The 14,853-nt window shown below is 41.2% G+C and overlaps 2 protein-coding genes across 2 annotated transcripts in view; one reads left to right on the plus strand and one right to left on the minus strand.

The window, feature by feature from the left end:
* Window positions 1-5,081, plus strand: part of SARC_08975 (hypothetical protein) — a gene marked incomplete at its 3' end in the record, with an annotated part of 12,977 nt that extends 7,896 nt beyond the window's left edge. Inside the window, exons 7-11 of the mRNA XM_014297032.1 lie at window positions 258-333; window positions 2,103-2,217; window positions 3,168-3,344; window positions 3,858-4,020; window positions 4,765-5,081. Of these exons, the coding sequence (XP_014152507.1) occupies window positions 258-333; window positions 2,103-2,217; window positions 3,168-3,344; window positions 3,858-4,020; window positions 4,765-5,081 (848 nt within the window). The remainder of the gene's footprint in view (window positions 1-257; window positions 334-2,102; window positions 2,218-3,167; window positions 3,345-3,857; window positions 4,021-4,764) is intronic.
* A 4,683-nt stretch (window positions 5,082-9,764) lies between these two features.
* Window positions 9,765-14,222, minus strand: SARC_08976 (hypothetical protein; the record flags this gene model as incomplete). Its single annotated transcript, XM_014297033.1, has 4 exons — window positions 9,765-10,596; window positions 11,107-11,214; window positions 13,061-13,161; window positions 14,085-14,222. Coding segments are annotated over 4 exons (563 nt in total), but the record flags the coding sequence as incomplete, so codon positions are not given.
* Window positions 14,223-14,853: the final 631 nt, after the last annotated feature.

Consider the following 14,853-nt stretch of genomic DNA (forward strand, 5'->3'; position numbering starts at 1 on the left):
TAGTATATATATATATATATATATATTATTATTATATATATATATATATATATATATATATATATATATATATATATATATATATATATATATATATATGTATATGTATACATATATATCTCCCCAAAAAACGCGACCGACACACATACACCCCCCTCCGTATCCCTACGTGCATACGTTGTGTTCATATCGTGTGTCTTCATATACCTTGCAGATCCAACAGTTGTCAGACATAGCCGTGCGCGCCCTCTCCCCAGGCATCAACGACCCCCAGACGGCGGTGCAGTGTTTGGACTCGCTGAGTGTTGTGTTCTCGCGCATCAGTCGGTCAAAGTACGTTGAGTTGTTGTGTGTATAAGTACGTTGAGGTGTTGTGTGTGTAAGTACGTTGAGGTGTTGTGTGTGTAAGTACGTTGAGGTGTTGTGTGTGTACGTACGTTGATGTGTTATATATGTAAGTACGTTGAGGTGTTATTTGTGTAAGTACGTTGAGGTGTTATGTGTGTAAGTACGTTGACGTGTTATGTGTGTAAATACGTTGAGGTGTTATGTGTGTAAGTACGTTGAGGTGTTATGTGTGTAAGTACGTTGAGGTGTTGTGTGTGTAAGTACGTTGAGGCGTTATGTGTGTAAGTATGTTGAGGTGTTATGTGTGTAAGTACGTTGAGGTGTTGTGTGTGTAAGTACGTTGAGGTGTTGTGTGTATAAGTACGTTGAGGTGTTATGTGTGTAAGTACGTTGAGGTGTTATGTGTGTAAGTACGTTGATGTGTTATGTGTGTGTTATTGCGCAAATGTGTGTGTGTGCATGTCTGTCTATCAGTCGGTCAAAGTACGTTGATATGTTGTGTGTGTGTGTATGTCTGCCTATCTGCGCTGATAGGTGACTCCCGAGTATGATGACGGGGGTTCTATAGTATGGTCATCTTATCCCACCGATTCAGTGTTTTAAATTTAAACCCTGACCCTAAAACTCTGTGTGGTACTGTTTCACACGTGGATTGGTACGAGGTTTCCCTGTGCTTGACTGCGCGTCTGTGTCAGTTTTTATTTTTATTATTTGTCGTATCGTGTCAGTGATTTGTTTCTGTATTCTGTCTCTGTCTTTGTTTGTGTTTGTGTACCCGTCCGAGTGTTTGGGTGGTGTTTGGATGGGCTAGTGGTTCTAAGGTTCGTTGGTGGTCTGCTGTGGGAATGTCTTAAATGTTGTACTGTACTGCCGTGTTGCATATTCAATTCGTCTGCGTTTTTCTTTCCTTCTGTTTTGGGTTAACATATGCATCCGTGTCCGTAGCGTCGAGTATTCTATTGTATTCTATTGTTATGTATTATATTGTATTGTATTCTATTTTATTCTATTGTGTTGTATTCCATTCTATTCTATTCTATTCTATTCTATTCTATTGTAATGTATTGTATTGTTTTGTATTATATTATATTATATTATATTCGCCTTCGGCCCCTGTGTCTGTTGGATGGTGGATATCTTTTCGTACACATTTCTTCTGTGCCCTCTGTGCGCGTCTAGTCTCTTTTTCGTTGATACTATTTGTTAGCTATCTTATACCTGCTTCTTTCCGGTGTAGTTTTTAGGGTTCAGGGTTTAAGGCTTAAGCTTAGTAGGGTGCTTCTCTTGTATATCCTCTACTGTGTAATTGTAACGATTGAAATATACATAGAGCGTGACTGGTCGAGAATAAGTGTTTCTTCAGTAAATATATCCTCCCCTCTATTCCCATACTGTTTGTATATATATCTTTATTCCCATACTGTGTTTTTCCTGTATGTATATCCTCTACCTATTCCCATACTGTTTGTATATTCATCCTCTACTGTATTCCCATACTGTTTGTAAATATGTCCTCTCCACTGTTCCCATACTGTTTGTATATACCTCCTCTACTGTATTCCCATACTGTGTTTCTCCTGTATATATATCCTCTACTGTATTCCCATACTGTTTCTGCTGTATTCCCATACTGTTTGTTTATATATCTTCTCCACTGTTCCCATACTGTTTGTATATATATCTTCTACTGTATTCCCATACTGTGCTTCTCCTGTCTATATACCCTGATCTCTATCCCCGGCGTCTCTCCACAGATTCCCTCGTACCACCGCATGTGATTCAGAGGACAAAGTTCGTGCCATCGCACCTGTGCATGACTTCCCATACATCCTTGCCATCTGCATGGACCCCATCCGCCAATACGGAAAGGTGTGTAGTATGCCGATACAATGTCAGATATGTACAAGTAGAATGCCAATACAATGGCTGATATGTACAAGTAGAATGCCAATACAATGGCTGATATGTACAAGTATTTTGTGCATTATCGTGTGGCATGTATGGTCACATAATATAATGTCAACTGCCGTTTCGTTTGCGAGTGACATGTGTTCTCTGAACTGACATGCGTTCACTTTTAACAAACGTCTATTTCGTCCAACCGCAGTATGCATAACATGTAGTATACATAGCATGTAGTATACATAACATCCGCCCCTTGATACGTACTCACACACACCTACACTCCACTGATACACACACTCTCATACACACACTCTCATACACACACTCTCATACACACACTCTCATACACACACTCTCATACACACACTCTCATACACACACTCTCATACACACACTCTCATATACACACTCTCATACACACTCTCAACACTCTCATACACACACTCTCATACACACACTCTCATATACACACTCTCATACACACACTCTCATACACACACTCTCATATACACACTCTCATACACACACTCTCATACACACACTCTCATACACACACTCTCACACACTCTCACTCATACACACACTCTCATACACACACACTCTCTCTCTCATACACACACTCATACACGCACACACTCATATACACTCTCTCATACACGCACTCACGCACATACACACTGATACACACACTCACACACACACACACACATACACACACTCATACACACACTCTCACACACTCTCATAAACACACTCAAATACACACACTCTCATAAACACACTCACATACACACACTCTCATACACACACTCTCACACACATGCACACACTCTCACACACTCACTCATAAACACACTCACATACACACACTCTCATACACACACACACACACCCAACTGCACACCATCCACCAGGCGGACGCCTCCGTTGTGCGTAGGGCAATGTACTTTCTGGGCGATTTGGGGGCCATAGCAAAACGTTTACGGCTAAAGATACGCGTACGTGCGATCAAGCGACAGCTGAAGGAGTGGCATCGTGTGGCGGAGGTCAAATTCGCCGACGACAGCATGAATCTGCGCTCAACACGATCGGTATAACGCATACACAGATATATTAGCCTATATCATAGCACACGCATCCACACATTGTGTTACAATGTGTGTATATTGTGTTACAATGTGTGTAAAAGCCTATCCTCATAGCACACACACCCACTCATCGTGTTACAATGTGTGTAAAAGCCTATCCTCATAGCTCACACACCCACTCATCGTGTTACAATGTGTGTATAAGCCTATCCTCATAGCACACACATCCGCTCATCGTGTTACCATGTGTGTATAAGCCTATCCTCATAGCACACACATCCGCTCATCGTGTTACCATATGTGTATAAGCCTATCCTCATAGCACACACATCCACACAACGTGTTATCATGTGTGTATAAGCCTATCCTCATAACACACACATCCACACAACGTGTTATCATGTGTGTATAAGCCTATCCTCATAGCACACACATCCACTCATGTTTTAGGGTTTAGGGTTTTATGATATATACCTATCCTCTTAGTCCACACACACCCACAACCCTCTGCTACAGGTATACGAACACGCCCGCCACTCCATCACCTCTGCCGCAGCCGACCGAGTGCCGCACAATGAACACAAACGCAACCACCGACAAGAGGACATAGAGGGCATGGGCGACGACGATGGCAATCCCGCCACAGCCACCAGCGGTGCTGAGACGGAGGAAGCGGATGGTATATATATAAATATATATGAGTTTGGAATGGTTTGGTGTTGGTGTGTATATGTGTTGTGGATGTTTCTTTGTTATCGTATATTTTGGTATATATATATATATGAGTTTTAGAACGGTTTGGTGTTGGTGTGTATGTGTGTTGTTTGTTAGCTCGGATGTTTCTATGTTTTCGTATATTATGGTGGGAGTATGTGAGTTTGGAATGGTTTGGTGTTGATGTATACATGTGTTGTTCGTTAACTGGTATGTTTCTTTGTTATCGTATATTTAAACCTCTCGTCACCGCATGACTTCTCCTTTATATCTCACACATTCATTAAACCTCTCGTCACCACATGACTTCTCCTTTATATCTTAAGACATTCATTACACCTCTCGTCACCGCATGATTTCTCCTTTATATCTCAAGACATTCATTAAACCTTTCGTCACCACATGACTTCTCCTTCATATCTCAAGACATTCATTACACCTCCCGTCACCACATGACTTCTCCTTTATATCTCAAGACATTCATTACACCTCTCATCACCGTATGACTTCTCCTTTCTATCTCAAGATATTCATTTAACCTCTCGTCACCATATGACTTCTCCTTTCTTTCTCAAGACATTCGTTAAACCTCTCGTCACCGTATGACTTCTCCTTTCTATCCCACACATTCATTAAACCTCTCGTCACCATATGACTTCTCCTTTCTATATCACACATTCATTAAACCTCTCGCTTGTTGTGTGCACAGCCGACATGGACGAGTATCAAACGGGCGACGAGAATGAAAGCGGCAATCAATTCGGTGAAGACAACCTATCCTCGGACGATGACGCGGATGTCAACCTGAACATGGACGGTCCCACACTTATGGGTACGGTTCAGAAAGTGAAGGAAATGGTTGGCCTGGCCGTAGCTGCGGAAGCAAACGGAACGGGGGCGGACAACAGGCACAACCAGGAAGGAGAGCTGAAACGCGGCGTGGAGATGGGCACGAGGGATAGCAAGGGCAGCGTCAGGAGTATGGGCAGTAATTCAGATGAGTGTGCGCTGGAGATCGATTCCTAGATATGTATATGTATATTTTTATATTATATGTATATGTATATATATATACGTGTATGGTACTTCTGCACAGGATGGCTGCCTGGGTGCGCTTTGGTACGAGATGAAAGCACACCAGTCCGCTTTTGCTTCTATCAACAGATCAGTCCGTCTGATGCAAACACATACCACGACGAGAACTGTGGCATCAGCACGTAGACGCAGGAAATCGTACACTCACTCCAACGCCCGGATATCAATCGTGCTTAAAACTTTCTCGCTCATGAAGTCAATATATATACATAATACGGTATACGAAATGCCATAAATGTATTATCGTATTGGCACCCTGAACATACAACGATGACGTCCAAATTAAGAAGTGGCGACTTAAATAAGAAAGTATGTCGTCGTGTTAGCCGGGTCACAGAGTCTGATACGATCCAACATCAAGCACAGCACCAATACCAAGGCAGCGGGGGACAGCATACAACCCTGTTTCGTTGGAATAGGGCTAGTCTCATTGTTGTGGGAACAATTCGGGATTAGTCCGTCGCGTTCAGTAATGAGAATCTGACCACGGAATAGGACTAGTCCCATTGTTGTGGGAACAATTCGCGATTAGTCCGTTGCGTTCAGTAATGGGAATCTGACCATGGAATAGGACTAGTCCCATTGTTGTGGGAACGATTCGGGATTAGTCCGTTGCGTTCAGTGATGGGAATCTGACCATGGAATAGGACTAGTCCCATTGTTGTGGGAACGATTCGGGATTAGTCCGTCGCGTTCAGTAATGGGAATCCGACCAGACCAGACTTATTTAGCCATGAACAGTTGGAGAGCAGTACAAAGCAATACCACGGTTTGATGGGTATGAGACTGCGAAAGGTCCTAGCGGCGAATCCGATCAGTTCAATGTACCAGTCTGGGGTGTGGAATTCACATCACCTAAATCGCGGGGTTTATAGATGATGTGAAGCAAAGTGGTACATTTCTCCACCCTAAAACCCAAACCCCTAAACCCTGAACCTTAAAACCATCAGATGGCAACCTATGGTGATGCACACAGTGGTCAGTTTTTTTTCATTGCGTGGTACGTGGGTGTCGGAAAATGGCATCAGAGTGAATACGTTGTATTTTACACCTTCTGCCACACGTGAGGGATCTGAGAGCCAACCGGCCGAACTTCGGGGCTAAACATACTCGTTACTGTACCAGAGACTCGGCACTCCCATTGCATTGCATTGTCAAGTGGATGACTACGTTGGAGAACCACGTTAAGCAACGGAGGGGGGGGGGTCTGTAATGTCATGCTACGTTACAACGCACTAATGGCTCGGATTGACCTACAGATGAATATGTAATGGAACTTATACAACGGAAAACCCCCAACCGCTGCACACCATCACAACGGATGGCGCGGAAACGGGGGGGGGGGTTTAGGTTTAGGGTTACACCTAGAACCTTACCCGAACGGGGGGAGAAGTAAAAAACAATTTAGTAACGCAAGTAAATACAGACGCAATCTACAAAGCACGCGATTGACCAACCCGCTGAAGTGTCGTGTTCGATCGTATTGCACGCTGCCCCACTTTTTGGCCGCACAGTGATGTACCCATTAATCTTGCTGTGAAGGTTCAGCCTATGACTAACTAACTGTCCAGCACGTGTTTATGAGTATATTTATTCTCATATGATGCAAAGCACGTTGTTTAGGTATGTGGAAATCTTATCTTGCTATGGACGCTGAGGTTGTACTCTACGATACTATTTGTAACAGTAAACTCACTTCGTTGTACTATACGATACTATTTGTAACAGTAAACGTACTTTGTTGTAATCTACGATACTATTCATAACAGTAAACTCACTTCGTTGTACTATACGATACTATTTGTAACAGTAAACTTGCTTTGTTATACTATATGATACTATTTGTAACAGTAAACTCACTTCTTTGTACTGTATGATACTATTTGTAACAGTAAACGTACTTCGTTGTACACTACGATGCTATTTGTAATAGTAAACGAACTTCGTTGTACTATACGATACTATTTGTAACAGTAAACGTACTTCGCAGAGTTCAATATCCTTGCAAGGTCTGATCAATTTATGATAGGCAGCCAGCTTTTATCCAACACGTCGTTTCCGTGTAAAGTGTGCGTGTTGTGTGTTGTAATTGTAAACTAGATAGGTTAGCGTGCTATGCCGCATTAAACAGGTGTGTGGTCCACGGTCAAACGTGAGTACGCACCCACTTAAAACCCTAAAACCCTAACCCAAGGAACAGTCGACATCATCACACTAAAAACCCTAAACCCGAAATCACTTAGGATCGCGCTTGCATTCACCCATGGGGCAGCTGTGGCCTGGTTGCTTGTTATAAGTGCACAGTCACACCATGCTGACACACTACCTCATCATCAATCGCACGTCAGACTCACCCCGCTTTAAGGTGGTGAGCCTTGATTGATCACCATAGCCTCCTGTTCTATATAGGATTAGGAGGCTATGGGATCACGCCTGTGAAATGTAGGGTCTGGTAAACGTAGGGTTTGGCAAGAGTAGGTGAAATGCGCACTATGCGAGTGGTTCCGCTTAGGGTTTACCAGCTTAGGCACCACAACGTTGATCAAATCAAATACGTTCAGTCTGTCGCTGTGTCTGTGTTTATGGGTTATCTTCGTACCGGACGCCTTAAATCCTAAAACCCAAATTACTCCGTGGTACACTATTACAAACACTTCCGTGAGTGTAGGTATCGATTGTCATGCACAACAGCACACACTGATAGAGATGCAAACATCAGATCGGATGAATTCTCGGGTTCGTGTTAGGGTTGGTTGGATCGTGTAGACCTACTACTTAAATTAGAAAGGGTGTACAAATCGTCTAACTTTTCTAATTAGTGTTGATATAGCTTAACCCATCTAATTAGAAGGGTGTGTATGTATTGTCTAACCCATCCAATTAGAAAGGGTGTATATAAAGTCTATCCCATCTAATTGGAAAGGGTGTATATAGCCTAACCCATCTAATTAAAAAGGGCGTATATATATTCTAACCCATTTAATTAGAAAGGGTGTATATATAGTCTAACCCACCTAATTAGAAAGGGTGTATATATAGTCTAACCCATCTAATTAGAAAGGGTGTATATATAGTCTAACCCGTCAATTAGAAAGGGTGTGTACATAGTCTAACCCATCTAGTTAGAAAGGGTGTATATATAGTCTATCCCGTCTAATTAGAAAGGGTGTGTACATAGTCTAACCCATCTAATTAGAAAGGGTCTATATATAGTCTATCCCGTCTAATTAGAAAGGGTGTGTATATAGTCTATCCCATCTAATTAGAAAAGGTGCTTAGATGATTCTGTGTCAATTGGTGTATAAATGAACCACAGACAGACCTGCTCATCAGACACATGACTACATGATTGTGCCTGGATTCGCGGCTACTTTATACTTTTGAGTGATGTAACCCTATTTTATTATCTATGTTCTTGAGAATATCCAACTACGGTATGTCATGCAACTGGTCCTCACAATCTCCGAAGCTGTCTAGGCTTTCCATTGAAGTGTTCACAGGAGAAACTGATCTCAAGCGCATCGGCACAGTTCGCCGCAACATAATCGGTGGTGTATGCGACTGCATATACATACTTGTGTACGTCTATTTTTTAGAAGGCTATGGTGTAGCGAAGTAATGATGTATGCGACTACATATGCGTGCTTGTGTATATCTATTTTTTAGAAGGCTACGGTGTAGCGAAGTAATGATGTATGCGACTGCATATACATGCTTGTGTATGTCTATTTTTTAGAAGGCTACGGTGTAGCGAAGTAATGATGTATGCGACTGCATATACATGCATGTGTATGTCTATTTTTAGAAGGCTACGGCGTAGCAAAGTAATGATGCATGCGACTGCATATACATGCTTGTGTACGTCTAATTCTTAGAAGGCTATGGTGTAGCGAAGTAATGATGTATGCGACTGCATATACATATTTGTGTATGTCTATTTTTTAGAAGGCTACTGTGTAGCGAAGTAATGATGTATGCGACTGCATATACATGCTTGTCTATGTCTATTTTTTAGAAGTCTACGGTGCAGCGAAGTGATGATGTATGCGACTTCCTATACATGCTTGTGTATGTCTATTTCTTAGAAGGCTCTGGTGTAGCGAAGTAAAACACTTCACATAGCGGGCCGCCGCACTCGCCTCGCTCCAGTTGTTATCCGTTACTGAGCAACGCCTGAGAAAATAGCGTGAGAGCCCTTCAGTAACGAGTCCACGCACTGGCTGTGGGTTGTCTAGGGCCAATCAAAGAAAACGTATGCGCCCCGTTGTATGCGTTGAGTCTTGCCCTGGCATAGCAAATCAGCACATGGTAACTACAGAGACTGCGAAGCTGGAGTGGGCTAGCATACATCCCGTTTGTGATTACACACAGGAGCATGTTGAGTAGGTTTGGAACGGGGTTAATTAGCTTCGCGAGAAAAAAAACCCCGCATCATCATAGATTTGTACACAGGAAGAACCTGGTATATCTGCATTTAAGGAATAAACCACCTATTTCAAACCCGCTGAGTGCAGCACAATATGTTCTCAGAATATCACATACGAATATGTACGTATGTCCATCCGATACGCTATGAAAACGATAACCGATTCAGATAATCTAGTACGCTAAAGATCGAATATGTAAGGCCAACTTTATTAGATGTTTGATGGCGAGGGATCTCCCCAGGCCTTGCGAAAGTATCTTCATGTTGTTAAACAGACCATTACGAATCGTTGGAACGGTCGGAAAGGTAGGGTGTACCATTCAACCACAAGACTCCATACGCAATAGAGCACGTAGGACACTGTACATTCACAAATACGTGAAACCCTACAACCAATGCGAGCGTAGAGGTCCATCGCATCGCCTGCGGATGAGTGATGAGTGGAAGGAGACTCCTGTAGACGCCACTCGTGCTCGTGGGCGGGCTGAGGTGTTGCTTATGATGATACCATGCGTATATCGCTCACATGCCGATTGTGAAAACAGGGCTATACAGTATACGGCCCATCAGCTAAACGTACAAGCGGGTGCAAGGGTTGTTGTCGTTGTCAACAACTAGCTCCCGCCTTGTGTGAGGATGTCCGATGGCCGATCGGTACACCCGGTGGGACGAGACCTCCTGTGCCTACCCCCGCTATGCCGCACCTGGGGTACCACTCTGTCTCGCTCTCAACGAAAAGGACCGCCTCACAAGGGCCTGCACCTGGTCTGCCATTCGATGGGGCCAATTTGCATCCGATCCGCGTCAGGCTGTTTCAAGCGTGGGTGCCGGGGCGTAGTGCGAGTGCTGTAATTTGTACAGTGCTCTCGCGATGAGTAGTGAGTGGACGCTATCGAACAGCGCCTGAAGCGCGACTATCCACAGCAGCACCAACACACCCTCAGCAGGGTGCATAACCACCAGACACAGCCCACCTAGGATGAAGAACAGGCCATTCGTGCCCAGCGCAAAGGTCACCTCCTGATGTTTGATGCGTGCAGAGGATGAGAGAGAGAGAGAGAGAGAGATGAGAGACTCGCTTGTGCAAAGGTGCTTCAATTGAGACGCTAGAATAGAGACAGCACTACACGTCGTTGCAGTCCTGTGCCAATGCGGGTATACATTCGAACATGTGTTTGAATGGAAGTGTGCTTCTATAGTTATATAGAGCAGCAAAAGTATGCATTCTTACTTTACACACGTGTTTGAATAGATAATTTACACACGTGTTTAGATAGATGAGTCTACAGCTATATAAGCAGCACAGGTATGCATTTCGATTTGTTTGGAGGACACTGATGCGCCGTATATTGAAAGTTGAGCTCAGAAACAGACGCCTATAATATATAAGCATCTATATGCACACTATGTTGAACTGTTATGTTTATGGCACTATACACAACATGAGTAGATAATATATATATAAACGCCTATATGCACACTCGATACAATGCAGGATCTGCGACTGCAAGTGGATGAGCTTTCACATACCTGGGGCACCTGAGAGGTGGGCGATATCCACGCGTTGGAGACAAAGTATAGGCCATAGAACAACATCCGGAAAGCCACAAAGTACAGCACAGTCAAGGCGGTCACGTCCTGGATTGTATATAGGAAAACGTTATGCATTGTATATAGGAATACGTTATGCATGGTACATAGGAATACGTTATGCATTGTATATAGGAATACGTTATGCATTGTTCATAGAAATACGTTGTGCCGGTGAGTGGAAGCAAGACGCTGGCTCAGCCAAGAGCGTACGGGGTACGCTTGAAACATGCATAGTGTGAGTGTGAAATAGAGAGTGTGGGAGTGAAATAGACAAAGTGCGAGAGTGAAATGTAAAAAGTTACAGCCGGTCAAGTAACCACACTCCGAAGGGCAGGGACAAATACGAATACATATACGTATATATATATATATATATATAATAAAATTTAATGCACACACATATACATATATATATATATATATATATATGTGTGTGTGTGTGTGCGTGTGTGTACATGTTGATAGTATATACATATAAAATACCATGCTACATAATCGATAGTAAATACAAACAGATTTTCATGCTACATGAATGTATGTACGTACATATAGCTACAAATTCATCAATAGTGCATAAATTGGGATCAAAATAGATGCATATCCAAATATATCTATAGACTCGTATCATCGTTCACATATGTCCACTTATTTCTAGCTACGTTACGGCAATCATAGTATATATACATATGCAACAGCAAATTCTCCGTTTCAAAATTAGAATAACTGTATTTGTGTTTGGTGTGCTTATACACAATAGGTTCACATATAACATTCATAGCCTAGGTATATATATCTTCAAATAAAATATAACATTCATAGCCTAGGTATATATATATCTTCAAATAATTTTATCATCCATAGCCTAGATATATATATATATTTATCTTCAAATAAAATATAACATCCATAACCTAGGTATATTTATATCTTCAAATAAAACATAACATCCATACCCTAGGTATATATGTATATTCAAATAAAATATAACATTCATAGCCTAGGAGCCTAGGTATATATATCTTCAAATAAAATATAACATTCATAGCCTAGGTATATATATGTATATCTTCAAATAAATTTTAGCATCCATAGCCTAGATATATATATATATATATCTTCAAATAAAATATAACATCCATAGCCTAGGTATATATATATCTTCAAATAAAATATAACATCCATACTCTAGGTATATATGTATATTCAAAATAAAATATAACATTCATAGCCTAGGTATATATATATCTTCAATATATCTTCAACTAAAATATAACATCCATAGCCTAGGTATATATATATCTTCAAATAAAATATAACATACATACTCTAGGTATATATGTATATTCAAATAAAATATAACATTCATAGCCTAGGTATATATATATCTTCAAACTGAATATAACATACATAACCTAGGTATATATATATCTTCAAATAAACTATAACATCCATAGCCTAGGTATATAGACATCTTAAAATAAACTATAACATCCATAGCCTAGGTATATATACATCTTCAAATAAAATATAACATCCATAGCCTAGGTATATATATATCTTCAAATAAGATATAACATCCATAGCCTAGGTATATAAACATATCTTCAAATAAAATACAACATCCATAGCCTAGGTATATATGTATCGTCAAATAAAATATAACATCCATAGCCTAGGTATATATATATATATATATATATATCTTCAAATAAAATATAACAATCATAGCCTAAGTATATATATTTCTTCAAATACAATGCAACATTCATAGCCTAGGCATATATATATCTTCAAATATAATATAGTATTCATAGCCTAAGTATATATACATATCTTCAAATAAAAACATTCATAGCCTAGCTACACCTATATCTGCAAATAACGACTATACCTGATACGTCAGTGTCAGGAAGCTGATCGAGATGTCAAACAGACCGCTGAAGAAGACCCATCCATTGCAAACATACAGTCCAAACGCCACAGAGAATATGCCTGGACATGGAAAGATGCACATTGAATTAAGACTTCCATCAGAAGCAATGGGACGCGCTCTCGATGCAGACACATGTGTGTTAATTTGTACTTAATATGTGCATTCATCTGTTGATTTGTACTAAAAATATACATTCATTTGTTAATTTGTACTAAATGTGTGCATTCATCTGTTGATTTGTACTAAAAATATACATCCATTTGTTAATTTGTACTAAATGTGTGCATTCATTTGTTAATTTGTACTAAAAATATACATTCATCTGTTAATTTGTACTACATGTGTGCATTCATTTGTAATATGCACTATAGTGAGCCTCGAACTCCAGCGCAAGCTGTCGCCTTCAACAATCAATTAGGACGGTCCTCGAACAACCAGCAACCAGGCCAAGGCATTCACTAACCACTCAACGAATGAGAGCCAGACTACAGTACCAACTAATACTTGGTGTGTGGACACAAACGCTCCAGACACTTCTATGCAAACGCTCACATGCGAAACCACTCAACAAATGAGAGCCAAACCACAGTACCATGTAATACTTGGTGTGTGTACACAAACACTCCAGACACTTCTATGTATACGCTCACATGCGTAACCAGGTACACCTACAGACGTCAGCCTCTACGAAACATACGTAATGATATCCAAATACAACATGGACATTATCATGCCAACCAACGCAGCCATTTCCCCGTGCGAGAGAGTGAACGGTATGTACGTTGAATGGCAAAGAAGTACCAGATCCGTATAGAGTAAGTACACAACAGCCCAAGCACACTAGGCTACAAGCATCTACAACTATACAACATACGATGCAGTGTATTGGTATATATGAATACAAGCCCATGACAAGTACTTTACATACATACCACAGCTTACAGTACACAGTGCATGCATCCATTTGGATATACGTTTATACCTTGTACAGCCATTGTGGCTGAGAACAGACAGAGAAATACGAACAGTGTCATTCCCGGGGCGCAAAACGTTGAAACGGAGAAAAGGAAAGCGACGATGCCACGGAAGAGATGCCACCTCCACTCCATACTTACCAACTGCCAAGTGAAGAGAGTAGTGTTGAGGTTGCGATGAACACGTGGAGACCTCGATACTCGCCCGAGTCAAAACTATATTCAAACGGAAGGGGTAATCAATAGGGGCTATAAAAAGACAAGAGATATAAGTAGACTCCACGGCATCGAGTAACGGCACAGATCTGTGGTACAACGATAAGAATAGGGTATTCCTTACGCCACTAATAAATTGTAAATATACTGGATGCCTATCACAGCCCATGCTACAATCTGTGGCATATACTCAGGACACTTGCATGAGTCCCACAGAATAACAGTAAGCACGTCGTCGTCTGGATTGTTCATACAGATATACTAAATCTCATACATTGCAAGCACATGCCTATGGAGTGACATGCGCGAATGTGAGCGTTCATGCCAATTGATAAGAAACACATAAACCCCATCATAGAAACAAGGTTTATGCGTAATTGCCAACAACACTAGCGTCTCATTTTAACGGTAGAATTCCATTGGCTAGGTTATTTGTACGATATTGACGCGTGCATCAGCTCACGAGATATGTGCATAATTGGGCTGTCGGTTAAAAGCATTTGTGTTGCACCAATTCCAGATATATATATATATATATATATATATGTGTGTGTGTGTGTG

The sequence above is a fragment of the Sphaeroforma arctica genome, assembly GCF_001186125.1.
Source record: "Sphaeroforma arctica JP610 unplaced genomic scaffold supercont1.863, whole genome shotgun sequence".
NCBI lineage: Eukaryota > Ichthyosporea > Ichthyophonida > Sphaeroforma > Sphaeroforma arctica.